This window comes from Talaromyces rugulosus, chromosome IV (genome assembly GCF_013368755.1).
Source record: "Talaromyces rugulosus chromosome IV, complete sequence".
Classification (NCBI taxonomy): Eukaryota; Fungi; Ascomycota; class Eurotiomycetes; order Eurotiales; family Trichocomaceae; genus Talaromyces; species Talaromyces rugulosus.
This window is the reverse complement of record NC_049564.1, coordinates 2874127-2900446: the sequence shown is the minus strand read 5'-3', so window position 1 is coordinate 2900446 and position 26320 is coordinate 2874127. Positions and strand designations below refer to the sequence as shown.

The following is a 26320-nucleotide window of genomic DNA, read 5'->3' as shown; positions in this document are numbered from 1 at the left end:
ATTCCATCGCAACGTTACTGGGAATTTTGTTGAGACCGCTGAGTTTATTCTCTTTTCCACATTTCTCACCGCGTACCAAGTGCGCATCGTTTTATTTTCTTGTCCTGGACATTATCTGCACCGCATAACTACATTATGGCTTATCACGGCGGCGGCGGCGGCGGCTACGGCTCTCGCGATTCTCACGGAGGCGGCGGTGGTGGTTATAGGTATGTCTACTTAGTGTTTTTTTATCCCTTTCTTAGTTTTCCAGTTGGAGAATCAGGGGTGTTGGTATCGGCGCTATAATCTACCACGCCTATCAACACTCACTCTACAACTCATTTCAAACCCTGTGTGTCCTAATAGTTCTACAAACGCTAATCTATTTTTTTTACAGAGGACGCGGCGGCGGTGGCGGTGGCGGTTATTCCAACGGTCACAGCAACGGCAACGGCTACGGTGGTGGTGGTGGTGGCTATGGTGGTGGTGGTGGTGGTTACGGTGGCGGCGGTGGTGACCGGATGGCTGCTCTTGGAGCCAACCTCAAGAACCAGGACTTTGGTATGTTCCTAATGGCGATGAGTTTGTCGTGAGTATTATGCTAACGTGACAATTTTACTAGACCTCTCTTCCCTGCCCAAATTCGAAAAGTCCTTCTACAAGGAGAATGAAGAAGTGACCAACCGTTCCCAGAAGGACATCGACGCTTTCCGTAAAGCCAACCAGATGGCTGTCACCGGAACCAATGTACCTCGCCCAGTCGAGACTTTTGACGAGGCTGGCTTCCCCAACTACGTGCTTTCTGAGGTTAAAGCCCAAGGGTTTGACAAGCCCACTTCCATTCAGTCACAAGGCTGGCCCATGGCTCTTTCTGGTCGTGATGTGGTTGGTATCGCCGAGACTGGTTCTGGAAAGACCTTGACATACTGTCTTCCCGCCATCGTTCATATCAATGCCCAGCCCCTTCTCTCCCCGGGTGACGGACCTATTGTGCTCATCCTTGCCCCAACTCGTGAGTTGGCTGTTCAGATTCAAACTGAAATCAGCAAGTTTGGCCGGTCTTCTCGTATTCGCAACACCTGTGTTTATGGTGGTGTTCCCAAGGGCCCCCAGATTCGTGACCTCAGCCGCGGTGTCGAGGTGTGCATTGCTACGCCTGGTCGTTTGATTGACATGCTTGAGGCTGGCAAGACCAACCTCCGCCGTGTCACCTACCTTGTTCTGGATGAGGCTGATCGCATGCTTGATATGGGTTTCGAGCCTCAGATTCGCAAGATCATTGGCCAGATTCGCCCTGACCGTCAAACTTGCATGTGGTCTGCTACCTGGCCCAAGGAGGTCCGTCAACTCGCCAGTGACTTCCTGAACGACTTTATTCAAGTCAACATTGGATCCATGGATCTCTCTGCCAACCACAGAATCACACAAATCGTCGAGGTTGTGTCCGACTTTGAAAAGCGTGACAAGATGATCAAGCATCTCGAGAAGATCATGGATGACGGCAAGAACAAGATCCTCATCTTCACCGGCACCAAGCGTATTGCGGATGAAATTACTCGTTTCCTGCGCCAGGACGGCTGGCCAGCACTGTGTAAGTTGTGCTTTATTCATCTTCCCAATTTTTCTACGTTACTAATATTCTCTTAGCGATTCACGGTGACAAACAACAAAACGAACGTGACTGGGTCTTGCAAGAATTCAAGAACGGCAAGAGCCCAATTATGGTTGCTACCGATGTGGCTTCCCGTGGTATTGGTATGATTGCAATCGAATCCCCTCCCTTCCCCCTTCCTCCCCTTCCTGTGGAACCCTTTTTGGCTCACTTTGAGCCTAAACCCGTATTGACGTCGTGTGACAATGGCACGGTGCCTTGCTCTCTTTCAGCATGTTCGTATACATGATTAGCCCAGGCTTTCTCGGGTCTTCTTACTGGTAGACAAGCCAGGAGGACCTTGGACTCACAGTGCAGTGTAGCAGATTCGCTTCATGGATTCTTCGGCTCTACATTCCCAGGTTTTGTTAGAGCGGGTTAGTCTCTTTGTGGACTTGTTCAAGCTGCCTCCCATCCAAGGTTACTCCAGGACCGTGATTATTGCCAGCCCATGGGCTCACTGAATTATCTTGTTGGAGATGAACCTCCCAAGAGAGTAATGCATCAAGTCTCGCGCGACCGACAAGCGGCCAAGGCCACGTTGCTCCGAAACTGTTGCTCTATTTGCTAACCTATTGTAATTGTAAAGACGTTCGCGATATCACTCACGTATTGAACTATGACTATCCCAACAACTCGGAGGATTATGTCCACCGTATCGGTCGTACTGGCCGTGCCGGTGCCAAGGGAACGGCCATTACGTTCTTCACCACTGACAGTGAGTGTCTTTGTTTTGTTTCTAGCGAGTTCACAGCTAACAGTACGTGTTACAGATTCCAAGCAGGCTCGCGATCTTGTGACTATTCTGACCGAGGCTAAACAACAAATCGATCCCCGTCTACATGAGATGTGCCGGTACAGCGGTGGCGGTGGTGGTCGCGGTTGGGGTGGTGGTCGTGGCCGTGGTGGTTATCACCGCGGTGGTGGTGGTGGTGGTGGCTACACCGCGTCCAACTCGGCGCCTATTGGTGGTCACCGCAGATGGTAAAGAAGAGAGGAAACAAAAAATGGTGCTTTGACATTGACTTGTCAATTCGTTTACAGTTATCGGCGGCGTTTGTCGGATTTACCATAGAATGCTTTTCCTTCGTCGTACATTACTGATTATCTCGAGTTAAGACCGAGATCTTTATGTTTGGTTGACTAGATTTTTTTTTTGTGTGTCATGGGCTTGGGCCTGAGATGCAGCGGTACTGGCCGCTTTAGTACTGATATTGAGTTTATAGGAGTGAGTTATTTAATTATGGTTTATTGTGCAGGTGTCTCTTATATGTGTGTAATTTGCTTGAAAGCTAGTATTCAACTGATAGCATTAAAATCGACGTCAATTTGTACATGTAGACTAGTGTTTATGTATGTAACATGAGCATTGAACAAATCTAGTATACTAGTGTAACCCACAATGATGTATTTAGAAATTAAATATGATCTGTCTACATTGATATTCATTATGTATACTACGTACGTCGAATACAAAACCAACTAACCACGGAAAGAACCACGGCCGCGTGTTGGTTGTATGTACTTGGAGATTAAATATAAGTGAACACCCCATATTATTAATATCCATTCATTACATCAATCGACACATACATACAATGTCAACCAACAATGGAAAGAACCATGGTCTGGTGTTACCAGTCTACTTGGAAATTAAATATAATTAAACACCCCCCACATTGATATTCATTACATATGCTGCGTTTGTCAGGTACAATATCAGCCAACCATGGAAATAATCACACTAAATATAAAATATATACATGTAGCCAATAATAACAATCAACTGGACCTTAGTTTGCATGGCACATATGACATAAGACCGTTTTTCAAACCCCAAGGCTACACGAAACTAGCGGGAGGGGAGGGGCATTGGCATTTCTTGGAAGTTTGGTACTCGATATGGAGTTATTTTAGCTCGGTTTTTTTTTTTTTTTTTAGTAAATTTCCAGTAAAAAAAAAATAGTATCCGGTACCTAGTTAGAGCTTAGATGCATGGAGGGGTCAACTGGGGTGGACTAGTACGCCACGAGTTCGGATTGTTGCAGGACTACACCAAACATGTATGTAGGACGACTAGGTGCAGCCCGAGTTGCACAAGATGGAATGGAGCGCGCGAAGAATATGCATGGAACATGTATAGCTTACTGTTGTCGACTGTATATATATATCTATATATATACATATATATATAAATAGCAGTATTGAGAGTTGAATAATTAGTTGATATATAAATTTTGTATCAAGTACATCAATACAATATACAATATACAATATAAAGACTACATAAAATACATATAAATTGATATAAAAACACTCTCTACAATAACATGGAATTATTTTTGACATCTCTAGTACATCATCCAACCGCCAATAATATCAAGTGCTCATCAACTACCACTAGCTCAACCGTAGTCTTAGCATGAATCTGATAAACCAGCGGCGTCACGACGGTCTACCCGCAGCCGCCGTCGAGTGTAGTGTAGCTAGTACTAGTAGTTAAGTTACGGAGCAGCCTAAGCTTTAGAGGCCGACTGGTCGTCGATCTACTAGCCATTTCTTTAAGCGTTTTAAGAACGTGTAAAAGACTTGAAAGTCAACGTCGAAAAAAAAAAAAAAAAAAAAAATAAAGGCGCAAGTCACCAGATGGCCAACAACAGTCAACCCACATAATCCGAGAAGAAAAAAAGATAAGAAAATTCCACAGGGATCGGCAATTTCTCCCCCAATGGCGTGATTTGTCGCTCTGTGTGTGATTGGGTCATACTGGGGGGGGGTTTTCCTCGCATTAATTAGTAATTTGTATTTCCTTGGTAATCGGAAGATGCCGCAATAGGGAGAGAGAAAAACGGAGCCTCGGTACAATACGCCAAGAAAAAAAAAAAAGACAAAACAAAAACCGTGGTCCTCGTTTAATTATTTCCTTTTTACGTACGGAGTACTCCGTATGGAGGTACGTAGTATATCATTATCAATCTCAGCTGACTGGGATCCACTAGAAGTCTAATAAAACACGGACCAAGAAGAAGGAAAAAAAGGTCCAATATTGGTTTGAATTTATCATAGAAAGTAACGCATGATTCATGCTCGGTTCACCGGCAAGAGGTTGCATGCGCAAGGTGGAGTAGGATTTTTCGCATAGTTGAAACAATTGACAAATCGCTTCGATCCGACAGTGTTGGATTTGCCACGTAATTGCGATGATAAACAGACAAGGATGATAGCGAGAAAATACTACCATAAATGATAATAAATACATACATGATACGATACGACCGAGGGCACGGACGCGGCAGAGCCAGAATTTCTCCATCCGGCTTGGGCTGCGCATGCACGTCGCCCAAAGGGGAATAACCTGTATAGAACTAAAGTGCGGATACGGATACCCGTACTTTGACAAAGTAACTCCGTACTTGGGGTTTATATTATGTTATTATTATTATCTAGAATTTTTAATAAAAAATATCATCAAGTTTCAGATGCTGACATGCCGCAGATGGCGGAATGGATGCTACATAATGCGAGTGCTGCACCGACCAGCTGGATGATAACGGAAAATGCTGGTTGCGCGGCGGGCCAACCAGGACGGCGAACCGGGGGCACATGACCGGCGGGCGGGGCCCACATGCGGTACTTGTTTGTTGCTTGACGTGGATGTGGCTGTGGAGATGCTGCATGGAAAAGAAACCATAGCCCAAGTGCAGAGTGCGTAGCCTTGGTAGCTTTTGGGGCCAAAGAACGGCATAGATGATAGCAACTATGGCTTGTGTATCACCGTATAGTTATTAGTTAAGAGTTATACTGTATATACAAGAACATTATTGGTTGAGCCGCTGCCCCCACTCCGGCCGCCGGTCTCGGGACCGCTATTTTATTTATGGGCCAATCAGCGTGCGTGCCAAGTGCAGCGGGCGGGATTTGTGCGAAACATTTCCCGATTGGGAATCGCCGCGGATAAATCCCGACGCGACGGGACGGTTTTTTTGACTCCTTTTCACATGGACTGTATCAATTGAAATAATAATATCATCTCGAAACTGAAATATTATTATTAATCTGGAAACTGAAATCTGAATGATGTGACGCGAGTCAGGTCCTGCCAATAATCAGTAAATCCACCCCCCCCAGTGGTGACCATTATCGCCATTCTGGTCCAATTACCATCCCATGTTTCATCTATATCATATCTCTGCTCGGAGCGCGCTGCCTATGGCACTCGCTAGCAACTGCCGGCCAGTGTCGCCGGGCTCTAGTGACTCGCTGGAGACGCCGGCCCATTCTTATTTTCTGTTTTGTTTTGCCTTGGAGCACTAGCCCCTTTTCGGGACCACGCGTTCCTGACTTGCGCTCCCTAGTCCGTCATGCTGTCCATGCCACCATCTCTTGGCTACATTTGGCTACTGCTACTGCTACTGCAACTACTACGTACTCATCGCAACTAGATCCTAGCAACAGCACATCGAGATCGCAGCACTATGTACCATCGCCGCCGTGCAAGAACCGGACCGCAACTTTGTTGACCGCCAGATGCAGTCATCGGCTTCACCGGATCCGAAAGACAACACCTGCGCCTACTAGCCAATAATGGCCGCCTGATTCCTCGAGTAATTTTACGAGCAGGTCACATTTCCTGCCCCAATAATAATAACCGCAGGAATCTATGGGCGTAGCATATGCAGTGTACAAACTGTAGAATGGACGAATTAGAGACCAATCCCCTGTCCCGTTTTATGCGCGCGCGTGTTGATGCCTTGTTGATGCCTTGATGCCTTGTGGCCTCGCCGCCTCGGTCTTCCCTGCGCTTCCACGTCGCGCCTGCCCTTTTTTTTTTTTCCTCCCCTTCCACTCCCATTTTCCTATCCCTGCCACTTCTCAACTCTCCTCGCCACCGTCCATCAACAGACTTTCTCTTTTTCCCCATCGTCCATCTGCTATCTCGACCCATCTCATCGTTCCAGTTCTTCTCCACCTTTTAGTTCGTCAATCCCAAATCCTGCGTCGCGCCGTCACCGCTTCCCCGGCCTGCACTACGCCCGCTTCATCACTAGGGCCACACCTAACCCTTCTCAGCCAACTCTCTAACCTTCCTGGGTCCAGCGTTCCCTTGCTACTGTGCGCTACGACGCTGTCATCTTGTCCAGAACGCTGTCCACGCTAGGCCGCTTTTCTGGATTTATAATTTTTTTATTATCTCGCCTCCCAAAAAACCACGGCCAGAGGGCCACTGTCCACGCAGTAAGCATTATTGCACACTGGCCATAGGGGGGCCCCCTTTTACACTACGACCGCCGACCGGCCCTCCGTCTTCGTTATCGGAACCACTCTTGGGCAAACCCACCTCGACGTATCGTATCGCACGCCTTTTCGATACTTTTTTTTTTTTTTTTTTTTTTGTTTTCGACCTTGCCACTTCCGCTTTGGTGCCCTTTTCGAAAGTGGGTCGAAAAATACCGTCAAGGACGAAAGTACGGAATTAAAGTTACAGAGAAGAGAGAAAGGGAAAAAATAATAATATCACAAGCCGCAGAACCCGCGTTACCACCGTGCACACCTGCGCCCAAAGAAAGACATTGTGCTGTCTTTTTCTGAGCTGACAAAAAAAAAACACAACAACCACCAAAAAAATACTTCCAGTGTTCTGTCCGGGGTGTTCCGATTTCAACCAACGGGCATCGCGCTGAGAGGGGAAAGCATTCATCTCCCATCAGAGTGGGTCGCTGGTCTCTTTCGTTGGCCCAACCCGGCTGCGCTTGACGCCGCAACGAGATACAGCTCCGCTCCGGCGCTCCCAAGCATCATCAGCAATAAATAATATCCCGGCTCGCCTTCCAGTAGGAAGCCGCCCCCTCGTCACTTGCACCCAACCACGACGCTGGAAATACGGACTCCACGCGAAAACTGGGTCCCGGCTTATCCACCACGAGGAATCGAGTCGCAATTTTCTCCTCCCGAACGGCGGACCAGCTTTCCCAAAGCCTTGCCCATCTGAAGTTCTGAGCAACTTTTTAGGCGGCCCTCCCCTGAAGCCCACCTCGCTTTCCCCTTTTCCTCCAAGTGCTCCCGTTGCCATTAATTTGTGTCGTCCACTCCTCCGTCCTGTTAGGGCGAAAGCGCCGTCAGCATCTACCGCTATTCCCACTTATTCTTCCACCCGCCTTGCTGGGAAAATCCGAGAACCAAATCAAATCATTGCACCAAAAAAAACCCCCACTAGGCACACTAGTTTTTGAGGGTACCTGGTCCTGGTCGCTTTTCCTTCCCCCCCATATCATCCATCGGCGGTCTCATTCGGCTGGTTTAAACTCTCGCGTCATTCCCACCTGGTCAAGCCAACTTTTCTCTTCCCGCCGGTTCCTCGTGCGACTACTGCTACACTATCCTCCTTAGCTGCAAACTGCAAGGCATTCTTTCCGTTCGGTTACCCTAAAATCCCGGCTAGGGTTGATTAAGCCTCTCCTGACCCCAGGACGAAGGAAGCTCATAACAAATCGCTTGTCGTCCGTGCCTTTTAGACCGTCGACCGCGTCAAAAATTCCCGAGCCTTTCTTTTCTCGTTCATCAGACCAAGTCCACTTGTCTTGAGAGCGCTGCTCTTGTTTTGCCATCGCGTCTGTTCTAGTGACGGTCGCGTCTGAACCAGGCTGACCCTACTATATTCCTTGCTCTCTTTTGCCACTCTACTTTCTTTCTCCAAAAGTTAGTGGAAACAGGGAAAAAACTACTGGTCAATTTCAGTGAACAAGGTACGCGCCGGTGTCTTTTCTTCGTCTCTTTGGTGTGAGTTGTGTTCTTCGCGCCACACACACCACCAAAAACAGAGCTCCATTTTATGGAAAGGCCTGCATCTGATTACGCGCAGTCAGGTTTGCCACTGTTATTCTGAACGTTCACACGTTGAGAAACACCCCGCCACCCGAATACCATTCGGCCGCACGTCCAGAGTCTTCGCTCGCGCGTTATCACCCACCGTCGCATACACAGACCGGCGACGCGCCAGCCATGGCCCAAGCAACGAGTTCGTCCACCACCCTCGATGGAAAGCATGATGACCATCGCAATCAGTCGAACTTGAAGTCTGACGCGGACCTTCCTATAGATCCCTCAATTGCGGCCTCCAGCCCGACATACCCTCCCCCGTATTCCCCTTACCAGCCTCAGGGTCACGATATGGCCCAGTACCAGGGTCATCCGCCCCCGCAGATGTATGCGCGTCCGGAATGGTCGCATGGTTATCCTCACCAGCAACCTCACATGCCGGGTCCTTATAGCTCCCCTGCCCCAACGGTTGGTTCTGCCTCCCCTGCTGCGACCGCAGGGCCGCGCCCTGGTCAGGTACGTTCATTCGGTTTTGGCGCACGATTTTTTGCAAAAAAAAGAAAAGAAAAGAAAAAAAAGATAAAAAAAGAGAAAGAAAAGATCGTGCTAGTCATCTCCTTGGGCGGCCTTTGCCTGAAAGATTTGAAGATATTATGTCTTCACCACGCGTGAAGATGCATTATTATTTGATTTTTTTAAAAAAAAAAAAACATTTGATTTGGCTAATCTGTTACTGACAATATCTCTCTCTGTGTTTAGGTCTATTCTTTCGTCCCAATTCCTGGTGCCCAGCAGCACAAGCGCCCGCGTCGCCGTTATGAAGAAATTGAGCGTATGTACAAATGCGGTTGGAATGGCTGCGAGAAGGCCTATGGTACCTTGAATCACCTTAATGCACATGTAACCATGCAATCGCACGGTTCAAAACGAACACCAGAAGGTAAGCTGCTTATTTTATTACTTGTTTTATCATTCTGCCCTTGGAAAGAAAAAAAAAACTCGACGCGAGTTTTGTTGGATGCGACGCGACTGTTGTTGTTGCGGGCCTCGGATGAGGTTAGTGCGGCGCCTGCATCGTTAGTCGTGTTACACAACACGCGATGCTAAGGCACGCGGCTATCGCAGTAGCGTTCGCACCGGCGGCAACGTTAATCTTAAATCTTGCACAGCCCTAGCCTCCGTCGATAGTGTCTTTTTTGGCATCTCATCTGTTCCACTCAAAAAAGCACAAAAAACATTTTACAAGCAGAAGCAAAAGAATTGGCTCACATGAAGTCGTTGCTGACCACCCATCTTTTTTTGACAGAGTTCAAGGAAATCCGCAAAGAGTGGAAGGCTCGCAAGAAGGAAGAGGAGAACCAGCGCAAGGCCGCTGAAGAGCGCGAACGCCAGGCTGCTGCCCAAGCTCAGGCTCAACCTGAGGGCGGTCCCCCCGCGGATCCTTCGCAGGGAGGCCAACCTCCTGCCTACGCAGGTGGTGTGCGTCAATTGCCTCCCATCGGTTACCAGCCTGCCGAGAACCAAGTTCCCGGTCAATACGCCGCTGGTGGTGCCGGCCAGATGGTGTACCCTCAGGGTAACGCCCAGATTTACAGCAATTACCCACACTCTCCTTACGCCCAAAACAACCAGGTGTACCAGCGTAAGTAGCTGTCGCCACTTAGTCCTTTCTGCCTCGCCTTGGACCCAAGAGCATCGCATGGATACGAATTATTGCAATATCGTCCCGCATTGTGGTGCTGACGGCTGATTCTCTAGCCCCAGACAACCAATCTGGAAACTACCAATAGACAACTCGGCTGTATCACCTATGTTCACGATATTTTAATACTCCCCCCCCCCCCCCGTGCATTTATCTCGCGCACCGACATTCCCGATTTTAATATAAAAATGTTTTCGTTTTTATGATACCACTCCTGGCCTCGGATGGATGATTCGTTTTTTCTTTCTTTCTTTTTCTTATATTTTCTTTTTGGAAGAATGGAAAGTAGACCTGGCCGGCTTTTGTCTTCTTTCCTTCTCGACTACTGCGTATTGGGCATGGAGGATGCGCGGACATCCGGGGAAGACAAAAAATTCGGACATCAACGGAAAAAGAAATCTCAAACCAAGGGGGATCATCGCACTGGATATTGGCGGTGTCTTCTGTTTTTTTCTCTTTTCTCTTTTCAGCTCCTTTTTTTTAATCCATCAGAAGCGTGGCGGAACTTTTGCATCGATCCAGCATGTTTCCTGTTCTGGGTTTGTTGGCTCGTTTAGCTGTTGCTCTGTTCTGGCCTTTGAGATTTTTTTGTTTGTTGCTATGTACGCTGGTCATTGTCGATTGGTTCTGCGTGTTCTTTAAACTTTTCAACATGTTGTTATTCCCTGTTATACGAATCTCCCGGTCTTATTGCATTAAATTTATTTCCTGCGGTTTTTCAATTTATACGCTGGTATTTTAACCCATTTCTCATCTCTGAATATTATTATCTTGCGATGTAAGATGAGCATATCCACGCAAGTTTTGAGAGTTTAAATGTATACGTAGTAGTGTATTGACTAGAATCGCTATTAGATGTTGAGAGTGAACTACCTTGTTCACCTGTGGTCGCAAGATCTTCTCGATCTATTCGAATGCTTGATGTCTAAATGTGATCATATTTTCCAAGTCTAGTCAGACTTGAGCCAGTCCAGGAGCGAGAACATGAATCAATACTACTAATTATTATTAAATTCATATAAATTGTATGGTCGAACTAAATCGAACGCTAAAGCTAAAGTCGACTTTATCAGGAACAACCAGGCTAACCTGTTTCGGCAAGCTGCCTTGCTATCGCCTTCCGTTATTATTTTCTGAAAAAAAAAAAACTCCAGTGAACCTTCACGAACCTGTCCGCGACTGCCTGTTGCTTTTTTGTCCTTCTAACCATCTACTTTTTTTTTTTTTCAAGAGTAGACTGGGAATTATTCTCTTCTTCTATTTATTGTATTTTTCAATAGCTTTCGCGGCTTTCAACAGTTGCCCAGGACTTTCGTTCCCCTTATACGCTTGTTTGCGCCTTGTACAGTTTTTTCCTTTTAACGGCCACTTCGCCTTGTCTATCATCGTGAGCGTCGATCGAGCTTACAAATTGATTAATCGGTATCGTGTGGGTTTGATTGCTCTTTCGGTCGAACGCCTATCTCAGTTTCTTTCCTCTCGCCAAACGAAGTTCGTTCACGCCACCAGTCGCATTACCTGGACCCACCACGATAATATACAAACACACACATGGGATATCGAAGTTTTTGAATACGCGCAGAAATTATTCCTACGAAAAACTTTCGCCATGCTGAATTGCACATCTGCGTGCATTCGCAACTTGGGCGCCGGCGCTCGTCTGGGGACAACACGTTTTCGAGGCGGATATGCAGTACACAGACAGTTTCTAATACCTACAGCTCAACAACTGCGAAAGAATTCGTCCTTTGGGTCCTTTGGATCCTTTGCAAAAACTGAAGCGTTTGCACTCGACGACGAGGAAGAATCAGACAGACGGGGCCCGCGCATCAGGACTGGAAGAAGAGAAGCACCAAGAAGAAGATCGGCGGAGAATAGGAGAAGGGATGATGATGATGGTGATGGTAGAGCATTTGACACCTCAGATCGCAAGGTGCGGTTAGTGGAAAGTTTGAGGTATACTCGCCACCAAGCAAAAGAATCACGACGGAACAAGGGCAGCAATAATGCTGGTATGGGTAACATCAAGGAAGTCAAGATGCTCGAGGCGCTGGCCAAAACCCGCGAAATGCCGCAGTCGATCAACCCGACTGTGGTGAACAAGGAGTTGAAATGGTTGCAAGACCCAAAAGAAATGTCGATTCGTATCGCAAGGCTTTTGCAAGCGGATCAGGTTGCTCTGGCTGTTGCGATGATTCGTAAAGCAGAGGCGTTGAAGATGGAGTGTGCGGTCGCTTGGAATAGGTTGCTTTCGTATTGTTTTTATAAGTCTGCGCCTGAGGCGGCATTCAGTTTCTATAATGATGTGAGCTAATTCTGAATGGGTGATCTCGTTTTGAGTATATGGCTAATACCTTTTGACAGATGAAAAAAAGACATCGCCAGCCGACGGACCGAACGTACACGATCATGCTAAAGGGATTGTCCACGCAAATCAAAAAGCCCGGGTGGAATCCAGTTCCAATCGCGCAGAAAATCTACAAGCAATTGCTCGACCCAAAATCACCCGTCCCGCCATCACACTACCACCACCATGCAATGCTCGAAGTATGCGGCAACTATCATAACATGGATGCGCTATGGAACGTGGTCGGCGAGCTTCCGGAGCAAGGCTCCGCTCGACCAAACGCCCAGACATATACTGTTATTCTCATGGCGTTGCAGAATAACTTTGAGTATGCAATCGAGTCTCTACCGCAAGACGACCCTGAACAAGTCAGTCTTAAGATGAGAAGTGCGAAGCGCGAGGCCCTACTTCTGGATGTGAAGAGGATTTGGGCAGATGTCATGAGCCAATGGAAGGATGGCGAGTTGGAGCTTGACAATGAACTTGTCAGCACAATGGCCCAGATCTTGCTGGACCCGTTGGACGAGTCGAGTTCGTACAATGTGTTGGCTCTCTTCAACCAGACCCTCGGCGTTCCTATCTTTGCTCGCAAACCTCAGAGTAGAGCCAGTTTGTTTGAGTCTGAGTCTAAACCAAGCGAGGAGGAACTAAACAAGGAGGAGCCAACCGAGGAGGAGGGCGTGGTGCCGCCGGAAGAAGTCGTTAGCGAGGTCACGAATGCGTCCGAAGTTGTTAGCGAGGAGCTAGATCTTGAGAAAGATGGAGAGGCAGAGATGGAAACACCATCTGAGCAAGACTCGCCATCGGAAAAGACCCTCGATCCCGCGGACGAAAAGGTGTATGTGGAAGACCTCGAAGACGTTTTCGACCCGGTGGAGCGGAAAAAGGGTAGTTCGGACCCTTCTGAACAGGTCACGCCAAATAACGTAATCCTGAACTCGGTTCTGAAAACGTGCCGGATCATGACGCAAGGAACATCTGCTGGAAGACAGTACTGGAAGTATTTCACCATAGAAGGTGGCCCCGACAATGCTCACAAAATCCAACCCGACCTTCCCAATTTCCACGAATACCTACGACTTCTCCGAGTTGCGCGATCCAGCCAGGGAGCCGTCGACTTGATACGGGATCAGATGGTTCCAGCTCTTGACGTTCGAGGGATCACGTTCCACCTTGCCATGAGCTGCTGCTTGCGGGATCGTCAGAACCCGAATGTGTTCCTGAACGCGCAAGAAATGCTTTCTCTGATGGAGAAAAGCCTGCCTCTGTCGGACCCCCGACCCTTGCAAGGGTTCCTCAATCTTGTCGATGCATTGATATCGAACCCTCAGTGGCTTTTGGGTTTGAGAGGTCTAACTAGCTCTGACCAAGCTACCACTAACCTCACTACCATGGGGCGCAACTTGCGATGGTCGTTGCAAAAGGCAGCTGTCACCAGCCTCGAGCCGCACGTCAACCGCCTGTATGAAGTGATGGAGGACCCTAGGGGTGTCCATTCATCCGGATATACCCCCGAGTCGCGGCCGGGCATGGTCAACGGCTTTTATGCCCTCAACTTTATGGTCCAGACCCGCCAGATGCTTGATAAGCTACTTAGCACGCATTACAAAAACACTCTGTCCGAGTTGGATCGTCAATGGCTGCGGGAATTGGCTACCAAGCTGAGGAAGTTTTCCAAGCCTGATGTCGCGCTTCAGTTTGAGAATTCTCAACTTACGCCGCTGCCACAGCATTGGGAGGCTATAGGTGGACGTTAATTAGAAGATGAGAGGACATTGAATTTTTTTTTATTTTTGATGTCCATCAGAGGGAAAGCAGTCTTTGTATATTAGAATAATCTATGCATTATCCGGCGTTTTTGAATGGGGCATTGAGGCAATATGCATATGACTTTAGGGAAACATTTGTATACATACACATATATATCATCTATCTCCAGTTCTGTGACAACAAGCATTTAATATCAATTGATGTCATTTAATAGACTTAAATTAGTATTATTATTATTTATTACTTTTTAATAAACGTGGTAGTTAGCTAGTCCCCCACAGCTTCCCGATGACTGGCCGAAACAAGCGCGCGCGGGCGGGAACTGAACGTTTTGGCTTTGATGCCACTCTAGCTTCTCCGTAACCTGTGTCAATTAAGAATCAGGAACTTCAAAGGCAACGCCACTGCCCTTGTCTTTTTTTTTGTTTTCGATAGAGTTTCCGTGAATTATTTTGAGACTAGTCAGGTCTTTTTCCCCCTCCAGGCCTTTGATTGTTGAGAACGCGCGCAGCTGCCTTGCGGAGGTGTAAAGCATCATCATGGCTTCGACAGCAGCACACAGCCGCCTGCACGATGAAGACGACGATGATATCCTCGATAGCGATCTTATTGATGACGATGACGGTATTATATAAGCCCATTCTCCTTGACTACAAGTTTGGTTTTTTGCTAACGCGCGCGATGCACACACAGCCATCGAGGCCGACGACCCGTTGAACACCTCCGACACAGCACCTCTACGAGGCAACATCCAATCAGACGTCAACGCCGTCGGCAGCTCTTCGTCCTCACGAGGAGGAAACAGGATTTCGTCAAATTACCTCACCTCCTCAATCCCCGGCGAAGACCGTCGCGCGCCGCAAAACACCATTGACGAGAGCGTCTGGGACACGCTGTCGCGCGATTTTTTGGCTGTGTGGGAGAAGATGCGGCAGGTGCTGTGGCCAAAGTATCTATTGGGCGGGTTTATGCAGCGCGGAGGCGGTATTGGTGCTGCTGAGAGAGGTGAAGCAGCAACTGGGTTTGGCAGTAATGGATTGCGCGGCCTTGTTGGGCGCTGGCCTGATGCCGATGTTGTGTTGCAGGGTGGGATGAGTGAGGGTCTGAGGGACTGGGATCTATGGTGAGTTGCAACAAAAAAAAAGGAAAAAAAAAAAGGATAGTAGACTGACTATGATTTGCAGGGGCCCTCTGATTTTCTGCTTGCTTCTTAGCATGTTTCTCTCGATGCGTGCTCATGACGATCAGTCGTCGCTTGTCTTCTCCGGCGTGTTTTCCATGGTCTGGATCGGTGAGGCGATTGTGACTTTGCAGATCAAGCTTCTCGGAGGCAATATGTATGGTTCCCCGTTTTTGTTGCCTTGATTAACCAAAAGCTAACAGTCTCCTGCAGCTCCTTCTTCCAGTCAGTCTGTATCATCGGTTACACCCTGTTCCCTCTCGTGATAGCCTCGATACTCAGCGCGTTCGGCCTCCCTACTATTGTGCGAATCCCCGTCTATCTGGTCTTGATTGCCTGGTCTCTCGCCGCCGGCACAAGCATCCTCGGCGGATCGGGCGTGGTCAAAAATCGGGTTGGCATTGCTGTCTACCCCTTGCTGGTGTTTTATATTTCGATCGGCTGTCTGTGCTTCATCAGCTAAATCAGCGAGACCAGCCAGGATGAAATGCGACGCGGCCATTGTACGTATAAATTCATGCTCCGATGATGTTTGTGTGCTTGGGCATGTTTTGAAATTTGAAAGTTTGGGGAAGAACGAGACTGCGATGAACAGTGATATTTCTGATACTTTACTTTTCTATTTTATTTTATTTTCATATACCTTTTGTGTGTATAATTAAGATGCAATTTTTCTATTAGCAGTTTACTACTACGTAACATAGACTGATCGATGTATGCAAGAAGATAGACAAAGCGGGGCGACAGATAGTTCACCAGACAGCAATGCTTGCCAGCTCACACTCCCTTTTACTTTTAGTCAGGTAGATCTGTTTATTACCTGTTTTATTAAAACCCCCCCCCTCTCCTTTGTTTAGCATTCATCTGTAATTATATCGATCGATAGCCAAGCTATGCCCATTGCGGGCCAAACCGTGCTGGTTCCCGCAGTTACGCTTATTATTATTAGTAGCATCGACTAACTAGTTGCGCTTCAGCTCTCTCTCTCTCTCTCTCTCGCTGCTGCTCCCGCTAACGAAAGCATCTCCCAACAAAAAAGCCCTCTCGCACCTGCGATCATTATTCAAAACGCCGTTCGATCGATTCGCTTTAGATCTGCCGCCTGAGGAAACTTTTCTTTTTTTTGTCTGTTCGGGATTTCTTTTAACACACACACAAAGGCTTTCTTTCCGACCAACCGGTGTCGGCCCTGCGACCGAGGGGCAACAGAAACAGCACTCATTGTTGTTATTGCTGTTATTATTTATTATTATTACCTGTGTGACAACAACACTTTGTCCTTGCATCTTTATTATTTCGGTTTGTCGGGTTTTATTGTCCATAGACTATCGATATCTTTTGGATTCGGCGATTGGTCTTGTCAATTTATCGTTTCTTTCTGGTCCATGCCGTCACCCTCGACGAGTGTTTGAAACATCTGAGAGGTCACAATTACTCGACATCTCCTTTATCTGACCGCCAAACTCTATTTTTGAAGACAAAAAGGACATCACCGGCATTTTTTTTTTTTTTTAGCTCTTGTTAACTTTGTCCTGCAACGTCAACAGCTTATTCGTTCATCGCTGTTGTCATCGCCATGGCTGCCGAGGCTGAAAAAGACATTTCCACACACAGCGAAGAAGTTGATATCGCCAAGGAAGAGGACGCCAAAACAACAACCTCCGATAACGATACCGCCAACGAGCGACCGGTCCGCAGAAAGCTCAAGGCAACGAGGATAACGTCTGATTCACATGCCGCCGCCACCGATGGCACTGAGAACTCCTCCGACGATGGCAGCGCCGCTGACAGGGGCCGTTTGACGAAGAAGAGGTCTCGCGATGATATGCAGGCTGATGAAGAAGACGATGTCGCAGAACAGGATCCTGGGCATGGTCACCGCAGGAAGAGGTCACGAGACTCAAAGGATGACGAGGATATATCGGGAGGAAAAGAAGGAGAAGATGCCCGAAAGAGCACGCCTGACCGGACACAAAACGACGAATCGAGCCACATATTGAGCCCGAAAAAGAAGAGGAGTCTGGACCAGCTGGTGAAGGATAGCGAGAACACACCCAACGAGGATAAAGAGAATGCCAAAGAAAACGACAAGTTTCAAGCAGAGGGCGAACGCGAGAAGAAAAGGCACCGGGATGCTTCTGAAGAACGACGGGATGCAGCAGCAGCGTCGACAAAGGTGAGTTAGGCCAGGCTCCGTATTGCCGGTTTTTATATTAACAGTAGTTGAACAGTCGTCTCTACCAAAGTCTTTTCTGAACACATCTGCCGTCTCGCCGTTCGCTTCACTAGGTGCCCAGTCGACTGAGGGCGAAGAAACCAATAATAAAATCACATCGTCGTCTTCGTTTGCAGCGTCAGGATTAGCATCCTTTGCAAAGTCAGAACAATCACCATTTGGCACGTTAGGAGGCTCAGGAAGCACCCCTTCAGTATTCAAAGCTGCTGACTCGGCGTCATCGGAAAAACCTGCTGCCAGTGGGTTTGCTGCAGCTGCAGGAGCATCGCCGTTTGCTAGCACTTCCACATCTGGATTTGGAAGTCTTGGTGGTTCCGGCCTTGGAAGCGGTTTTGGCGGGGGTTTCGGTGGTGGAAGCACTGGCAAGCTGAGTAGTTTCGCCTCTGCTAGCGGACCTGGCTTTGGCACCACGACTAGCAAACCTAGCAAACCGTTTGGAGCCGCAGCAGATTCAGATGGAGAAGAAGACGAAGAGGAAGAAGGCAACGCCGTCGCCAGTTTTGAGAAGGAGAAAGAAGACGAGCGGTTCTACGAACAGCAAAGTGTGTTTTCATTCAATTTTACGAAAAAGAAACTCTACTAATGTGACAATTAGTCGAAACTGGAGAGGAAGAGGAGAAGACATATTTCTCCAGCAAGGCCAAACTCTTTCATTTCACAAACAAGGAGTGGAAAGAGCGCGGGGTAGGCACGTTCAAAATCAACGTCAAAGAAGAAGGCGATGCCGAAAACGACAAAGTATCTGCGCGAATGATCATGCGTGCTGATGGAGTCTTGCGTGTGATGCTCAACTCCCCCATCTTCAAGGGCATGCCCGTGGGGGATGTGACTGGAGAAGAACCCAAGACTAAACAGTTAAACTTGGCCAGTATAGAAAATGGGACAACCACGCCTCTACTGCTTAGGGTATGCTAGATCACCATCACCTCTTATCATGATGTCAATGCTGACTTTTTTTTTCTAGCTTGGACGGCCAGAATCAGCTAAGGAGCTGTATCACATAATATGTGATTTACAGCAGCGATTATGATTATAGCATTGGAAACGGCCGTTGAGAGATTTTTATCGTACTGCCTTGTCATTAGCCTTGCCTTTACCGTTTTTTGTCTCTTTCTATTTCCTTTTGTCTTTTTTTTTGAATAATGACTTCCGGGAATGTCACGCATCACGGCTGAACAGGAGAAAAATTCGTATTAGGGGAGGGCGCTGTGTTTGATTTTTGTTCTTTTTGATAAAGCCAATTAAGCCTAGACGTCATTGGGTCTTGTCTTCAGGAGCTTATCATTTGATTTCTAATTAAAAATACATATTCATTTGCATGTCAATTTGATTTTTGATGAAGTAGGTCAGGTTGAGCACAGTCAAGTTTGATGTATGTATACATGTATACTCTACAAACCCATCCCCATATCCCAAAACCCAATCTCCAATTCCGTAGCTCTCTTGAAAATCTTAATCAGCTGCTCCATTCTGTGCGGCGAGACCTGTTGCATATGATCCTCCAGCAATGCTATCACAAAAACCAGTTAACTCGTCATCCTTTGTGTACTACCATTAGTAATATAACTCACCAGATCCCGTTTTGACGGCATCGGTATAGTCCTCCGCCGTATAGTTCTCAATCCATTTCCAATACCGATTATCCTTTTCTCCCCGCACCGTGTTCGTTGTATCGTCATATAGACGCCGCGCAATGGCGCCGTATCCGATTAGACATGGCGCCAGCGCGACTTGTAGAGCGAACCAGTCTTCAGATTGGCCAATGTCGAGGATGTAGCGGCTGTACGCTACACATGCTATGAAAAGAATTAATTTCAAATTTTATTTCTGGGGGTAAAGAAGGAAGGTCAAACCTTGGTTCTCCGGCGTCGATTCCATTTCGTCGCGAGTCAGGCCGAAAGTTGCGCAATAGTCGATGTGCAGGGCCATTTCGGTTTTGATATGGAGGACTATTTTTGCGGACTGTTCATGTTAGTCCAGGCATGCACGCGTAAGATCAACAGAACGAGAGATGTACCGCGGCAATGGATTCCATTGATCGAGCTTTGTAGGATGCTAGGGCGTTGCTTCTGGCAAAATGGACCTATTCAAGTCAGCATATATTCCGTAGTAGGGTGGGACGATGTACAAGATAGAGATAATCCTGCACAAGATAGTCCCTGAATTTGTCCACGGGAAGCGCTGCTTGCCCCATCCCCTCTACGAACGCATGATGCGTGAATCTATGCCATATAGGCTCGATATCCTCTCTGCTGAGGACATAGTCTATGAATTGCCCACTGTCAAGGAATAGTCAGCAAATTAAAATGTAATCGGTTAAAGAGAGAGACATACGGGGCAAACGGAAGCATATAAAACGAATGAAAGTGATTGATAGGACCGCTTCCCTGACCCATATCAACACTCGTCTTGATGCCAGCCTCGACGTATTTCACTGCGGCACGGATTGATTTCTTCAAGTTATTGCCCAGGGCCAGATTAGCCGCGATGGCCGAAGCAAGAGAACAGCCTGTGCCGTGAGTGTTTCTAGAGACAAGAAACTCGGTTTCGGTCAGGGTAACTTGTTCCTCATCATTATCAGCAGTAAACAAAATGTCAACGACAATCTTAGAATCTGCAGGCGATTTGGCTATTTTCCGGTCAGATGTCAGCGGTAGATGGCCGCCCTTGAGCAACACGGCTTTTGATCCGAGCCCTTGCACTTTCTTGGCGAGGGCGATCATGTCGTCTATATTCTCGGGTTTGGTAAATGAAACACCGGCGCTCTCAAGTAGTAGCTGGGCTTCCGGGATGTTGGGCGTGAGGACAGTGGTGAGGGGGAGAAGTTTTGTGCGGACATTCTCGATTGCATTCGATGGAAGAAGACGAGAGCCAGACGTCGACACCATCACCTTTTATTTTTGTTAGAAGAAATGACACCCTGGTTTAGAATAGAAAAGAGAGGTCCGCACTGGATCAAGCACAATCGTCTTGACAGCATGCCTTGTCAGCTCCTCTGCAATGACATCCACCGTCTCCGCCGATGAAAGCATTCCTGCATTACCATTCTTAGACTTTTGTATCATCCAACATGGTAGGCCTTAAAAAAGCAATGTCTTACCAAGCTTGACAACATCTGCCCCAACATCATCTAGCGCAGCATTAATCTGCTTCCTCACAAACCCCGACGGAACAATATGAATGTCCTGCACACCCAGCGTGTTTTGCGCCGTCAAGCCTGTCGTCGCTGTAAGCGAGTACACGCCGTGGGCTGTCAGGACTCGCTGGTCTGCTTCAAGGCCGCTGTTTTGATGTTTTTTTTAGTGTTTTCTACATCAAAGCTGGATGGATGGAAGTAAACATACGCTCCTCCCGAGCTGTCAGAGCCCGCAATAACGAGCACTTTCGGGGGCATGATTTCCTCCAGCCGTCTTCAATCAAATGAATTTGATGACGCAGTTTGGCAACAAAAGAATCGAAAACGTCGCAATTGATTGATATTGTATGTATGATGTCAAAGTATCCGGTGTCGGCAGAGAAAATAATTGCGGGTCAGCCCCGCTTGACCTCTGACATATCCAGATTTGGCAAGTCTGAGCACATGAGAATACAAACCAGGGCTTTCTTCATCTAAGCTGTATTGGAAAGAATTGCCCCGTGACAATATTGAAGGACTTTTACTATGGCAATGAAGCCCTGCGATATACAAACATCAAGTATAAATTCATTATTACACAAAACAATCATAATAATAATCCACTAAACAAAGGCTCAGGCTATCATAAATTTAAACAAAGAATCCATTCCAACCCATTGTCGACCGCACTTCTTCAGATACCCATCCACAATACCCTTGACCGTGCCGAACCTCATTCGGTTATACTCTGCAAGAGTCCGTATGTCATCTTTGGCAGTAGCAGGTTCTTTATCGGCTGCAGACTTGGCCTTATCCACGTCCCACAGTCCCGCAAAATAAAGCAATTGATTGTACATTTTCTTCTCAGTGTATTCGTAAGACATGCGGCCTAGACAGCCCTCTGCGCGGCCACGAGGGCCAAGACAACGATGACCGTAGACACTCATTTGTCTAGTACGGTTGCCACAGGAGGAGTCGTCGCAGACAAGCCAGCCTTCGTAGTATTTGGCTGTTTGAGCGCGGATTTGGCTTTCCACCTGTGCCACAATCGAGATAATTGAGAATGGCTTTCCGCATGCTTCGTTCGAGCATATAACGCCATGCGGTGTACACATTTTAGAGGACGATGCCAGACCCTCAAATGTAGAAGACTGGCCACAGTGCCGACACCGAAGGTTCAGACGAGCCGAATCCTGGAAACGTACCGAATCGGGAATTTGCGACTCTAGTGGATAAATCTCGGCGTTTTGTTGACTATTCGAACGACTCGTGTTGATCTGGTATTTCCGAACATCGAGACCAAGACATTCTGCAATACGAACAGCATCTGTTCCGGGAATGGGAGCACAAAGACGCTCGATGGGTGGGAATATTTGCTTGAGAAGATAATATTCAACGTCAGGCTTAAGCTCGGACCCCGGCTTGATTACATCTTGAAGGGTGTAAGATCGCTTCGGCGGGGGTAGACTGCCAGTTTCCGAGTCACCGTTGGTAACGACATACGAGATGACATCGTTTGGTCGAATTGTCTTGCCTCGAGCAATCTCTCTGAGAGCAACTTGAGCAGGAGGCATCGTCTCCTTGTTGGGGTACTCGTCTGGCCGTTTGGAAAGTTTCTACTTGCATCAGTATATACTTTGCTAGCCTTTAAACGGGCAACTTACTGTGTAGATGACGTATTTTTGTACCGGGACCTTGTACTCTTCCATCTGAGACCTCACATCCTGAAGATACTCGTGGACCTTGTTGAGAACAACCTCCGAATCCTCGCCGGAAAGGATTTCGTCAAGTAGCCTCTTTGAAACTTCTTTCGACAAGGCACAGTATTCACGTCGCTTCATGTCGAGACCTTTGACTTCGAGTTTGTCGATATACTTGCCATCTACTTCAGTCATGTTGATAGCAGCATATTTCTTTTTGGCATGGAGCAACAGCCGGCGGAAGACATTATCAATGTCAATCTCCAAGAGCTTATAGCGCTCATTGACAGACACCTTGAACTCTTCACCAACCTTCAAGGCATCGCTGATCGTATCCATATTGGTGTTGATCATAACGGAATCGGTGTCACCGTATATGACGCGCAGCTGTTTGGATTCTGCCAATTCCTTGGTGTCACGAAGAATTTCTCGACCTTTGAATGTGGTGAGCATAGCGAGAGGTCGTGCATAAAAGCGAGATTGGGTGTATCCTAAACAACCATACATAGAGTTGGCTGTAAGCTTCAAGGCCAACTGCTTGGTATCCCACAAGGCAAGTTGTTCGGGTGTTGCTCGCTTGTCTTTCATGAGCTTCTTCACCTCTCGCCGGCGACCAACGAGAGTTGCAATCAGTTTTGGTAGAATGCCTTGGCCTTGTTCTGAAGAAGGCACTTCCGGCACCTTTTCTTCATTTTCATTTTCAGCCTATTCTAGTCAGTATGATGTTTACGGGGAAAAAAAAAGAAAGAAAAAAATACGGTACGTACCGTCGTATTCCGATCCACAGTCGTGAAGCAGATGTTGAACTCTTGGATGATACTAGGGTACAAACTGTTGAAGTCCATCACAAGAACGAATCTATCATAGAGTCCCTTTTCGGGCTCAAAGACGAGACCACCCTTGTATTTTTCCTTCTTCTTCTTATCGGTAGACTCTTCCTCATCTTCCATTCTTTCCTCGGCTTTTTGTAGTTTCATCGAGTACTTGTCTGGACAGATATATTTGTTGCGGTGGAACTCATGCAGAAGAATGTACTCGTTTCGCTCAGCTCGGGTTCCGCTGAGCGTTCTCGCCCATGAGTTTCCAGCCAGGTTGGTGAGCACTTTGGTAAGTGACAGCATTTGAAGACGCAAGGACAATGCAGCGATGAAATAAGTATCAGCTTCACAATGAGTGACGTATTTCATCAACCCTTCTTTCGTAGTAGCCCAGGTTTTCAATGCGGCTTCATTATCGATTTCGCTACGAATGTTGTCCTCACCCAAATAGAGCTGGCACATTTCTGTCAAGGTCCACGACTGACATTTCAACATAAGAGACTAAAATAGGTTAGTTTAGTAGTTAGCCAAGATGAAATTGAATAACTTACCTTGCCCATATCATTAGCAAGGTCACACATCAACCGACCGGAGATAAGATGCCTCTCGGCAAAGAATCCGCCCCCTTTGTTGAAGTTCTTTGGCCATTCGGTGCGCTTCAATCGACCGACTCGAGACCAGCCAGGCGTCTTCTTTTCCCTCATGCGGTTTAGGAGCACGCTCAGCTCCACCTCCTGAAGCTGATGCCCCATGAGGATATCAGGGTCCATTCTCTCAAAGAGAGCCAGGAATTTACTGAGAAGTATCTGCTCCGTCTTCTCTAACATATATGTGCCACGCTGTTTTCTGACCTCGGCCTCAATGCCAATAGGGTAGGCAGCACCAGAAGGGCGCATCACTGTGAATGTCTTGCAGGGAAGCTTTTCTGGGGGTGTAGTCTCAGTAAGAGAAACGTTTTCATATATACGAGCACTCGCAACCAAAATCTCCTGTTTGTTCTCCTTGACATTGAGCTGAGTTCTAAACGACAAACTCATCAGAGTTAGAGAAGGCGTCTCAAGCTCCGAATCTGGAAGCGTGGTGATCAGGGCGGGCTTTGCAACTTGGCACTCGAACTTGCACCAGGAAGCGTTGTTAACAGCCGTGTAATCAGCTTCGGCAATCTTCAACCAGCAGGGTCCCATGATACGCTTCCAGAGAACAAACTGTTCAAAAAGCGCTGTGTTTGTACCAAAGACGTGGGAGAAAGTCTCGCCCTTGGTGTCCATGGGCAAGGCGGCTTTGTCGTATGGATAGAGGAGCTTTAGATAATCGGCTTCTTTGGGAACGCCTTTCAACTCGAAGGCATACTTGCGAGTACACGGCTTGATCTTGTGCATGCCCACTTTGAGTCTGGTCATCATGTCATCCACCTCTTGATACACATCTTCCATATCAACCTCTTCATCGGTAACTTGCCCACTCTTAACGCGGTTGTCACGAGGCAGGAAGAAGAGTTTGCGTAGAATGTTGTCGACCTTGACAAATGAACTGACATAGGAGCCAGTCTTCTTGTTTTTCACTTTGCCGAACAAGCACAGGCTTCCGTTGACTTCGGCATAGTCGAGCCAAAACATTTGCACACTGCCGTCATCTTCAACAACATCCTGAGCCCGTACTTTGCCAAAGGAAAGGCTTTCCGTAGCCGGACTACTCAAGATGTTAAGCTTGCTGGTCACATTGTCCCATGAAGCCTCCACTTCGGCGGGGGCTCGTGGAGGAGATGAACTCGATGGCGACGGGTACGTTTCCTTCTTGATCTCCTTCTTGATCTTCGGCGGAGGGCGGCTTCCAGTCATATTGACGCTAGAAATTTTAGCATCGGAGTAGCCAGTGGCTTGAGCAACGTCCATGTCATCTTCATCCTCTTCCTCGATTTTGGTGATCTTTCTTTCCACGGCCTTGGAGACGGGCGACGACGGCAGGGCGTCACTCATTGGAACATTTTCTTCATCGTCCATTGACGGCAGGGGACCATCGTCGTCAAAGTCAGGGTCCGGTTCCTCTTCTTTGACTGGAATTGGGGTATCGTCGCCCTTTTTCCGCATGCGGGGTTTAGGGGTTTGGGATTTCTCGGACAGCGGAGGGGACAGAATGCGGACTTTGCGACGCGTGTCAGACTTGAGGATGTTTTTTGTCGGAACTCGAGATGGCAGGACGTTGGTATCAACATTTCCTAGTAGATCCGCCATGAAAGCCTCATCATCGGCAGTTGCAACGGGCTACAACACGTTAATTTATTTTCTCAGTGCACAAGGAGAAGACGGCCACGTACCCTCGACTTTGGAGCAGCAGGGGCAGTGCTGGCATTGAAATACTTTGAGATGCCGTTATTAATCTGCTCCTTTCGCTTGCTCTCCTCTTCGCGTTTTCTCTTCGCGGCTTTGCCTCTGGCAGGAAGTTCTTCGTCGTCGCTGTCGCTATACTGCATACGTTCGTCATTCCAGACTTCACGGCCGTCGTCGGCGTATCCTGCTCCATTGTCGTCGACGACAAAGTCGTCTTCGTCGAGACGCTCTCGGACTACCTTTTTATAACCTTCTTCGTCGACCTCGTCGTATAGCGACCCTTGCTCCTCGATTTCGTAGGTGGAAAGGCGTTTCTTGCCCGCGGCTCGCAGAGCCCTGAGCTCTGCGAGCTTTGCACCTCGCGAGGCAGGCATTTTAGGAAAAAGACAAGCAAAGACAAAATAACAGAATGTTATGTTCAAATCATATAGACAACAACAAGAAAGGGCACCGTTGTGGGACGTGGTGTGTGTTATTGGAGACTTGCGTGCAAGGGCGGCGGCGGGTACACGCCAAACACGGGACGCGGAAGACGCGACGCAACACGCTAAGCCCCAAAGGCGTAAAGTGGCCTTTACGTCTTGTTAGAAAGTTGTTACTATCTTTTTGGAATGCTGAACCCCGCTACAAGTGATGGTACGTATTTGACTATTATTACATACTATAGACGGCCTAC

General features: G+C 47.6%; 6 protein-coding genes across 6 annotated transcripts; 5 read left to right on the top strand and 1 right to left on the bottom strand.

The window, feature by feature from the left end:
- Positions 1–135: 135 nt before the first annotated feature.
- TRUGW13939_07800 (uncharacterized protein) lies at positions 136–2621 on the top strand (the record flags this gene model as incomplete). The annotated part of the gene is made up of 6 exons (XM_035490937.1): positions 136–209; positions 380–543; positions 605–1573; positions 1630–1737; positions 2223–2351; positions 2407–2621. 6 exons carry the CDS (start codon positions 136–138, stop codon positions 2619–2621), a joined length of 1659 nt encoding a protein of 552 aa, XP_035346830.1.
- A 6011-nt stretch (positions 2622–8632) lies between these two features.
- On the top strand, positions 8633–10239 carry TRUGW13939_07799 (uncharacterized protein; the record flags this gene model as incomplete). The annotated part of the gene is made up of 4 exons (XM_035490936.1): positions 8633–8965; positions 9209–9389; positions 9756–10091; positions 10208–10239. The coding sequence occupies 4 exons, from the start codon at positions 8633–8635 to the stop codon at positions 10237–10239; spliced, it is 882 nt and encodes a 293-aa protein (XP_035346829.1).
- A 1521-nt stretch (positions 10240–11760) lies between these two features.
- TRUGW13939_07798 (uncharacterized protein) lies at positions 11761–14255 on the top strand (the record flags this gene model as incomplete). Its single annotated transcript, XM_035490935.1, has 2 exons — positions 11761–12456; positions 12516–14255. The coding sequence occupies 2 exons, from the start codon at positions 11761–11763 to the stop codon at positions 14253–14255; spliced, it is 2436 nt and encodes an 811-aa protein (XP_035346828.1).
- A 552-nt stretch (positions 14256–14807) lies between these two features.
- TRUGW13939_07797 (uncharacterized protein) lies at positions 14808–15911 on the top strand (the record flags this gene model as incomplete). The annotated part of the gene is made up of 4 exons (XM_035490934.1): positions 14808–14892; positions 14962–15391; positions 15453–15605; positions 15662–15911. The coding sequence occupies 4 exons, from the start codon at positions 14808–14810 to the stop codon at positions 15909–15911; spliced, it is 918 nt and encodes a 305-aa protein (XP_035346827.1).
- A 1113-nt stretch (positions 15912–17024) lies between these two features.
- TRUGW13939_07796 (uncharacterized protein) lies at positions 17025–18714 on the top strand (the record flags this gene model as incomplete). The annotated part of the gene is made up of 4 exons (XM_035490933.1): positions 17025–17624; positions 17680–18226; positions 18280–18590; positions 18649–18714. The coding sequence occupies 4 exons, from the start codon at positions 17025–17027 to the stop codon at positions 18712–18714; spliced, it is 1524 nt and encodes a 507-aa protein (XP_035346826.1).
- A 361-nt stretch (positions 18715–19075) lies between these two features.
- On the bottom strand, positions 19076–26018 carry TRUGW13939_07795 (uncharacterized protein; the record flags this gene model as incomplete). The annotated part of the gene is made up of 14 exons (XM_035490932.1): positions 19076–19194; positions 19256–19480; positions 19538–19646; positions 19702–19767; positions 19813–19963; positions 20019–20575; positions 20636–20718; positions 20785–20966; positions 21029–21094; positions 21502–22415; positions 22464–23204; positions 23267–23818; positions 23869–25578; positions 25632–26018. 14 exons carry the CDS (start codon positions 26016–26018, stop codon positions 19076–19078), a joined length of 5862 nt encoding a protein of 1953 aa, XP_035346825.1.
- Between the last annotated feature and the right edge of the window lie 302 nt (positions 26019–26320).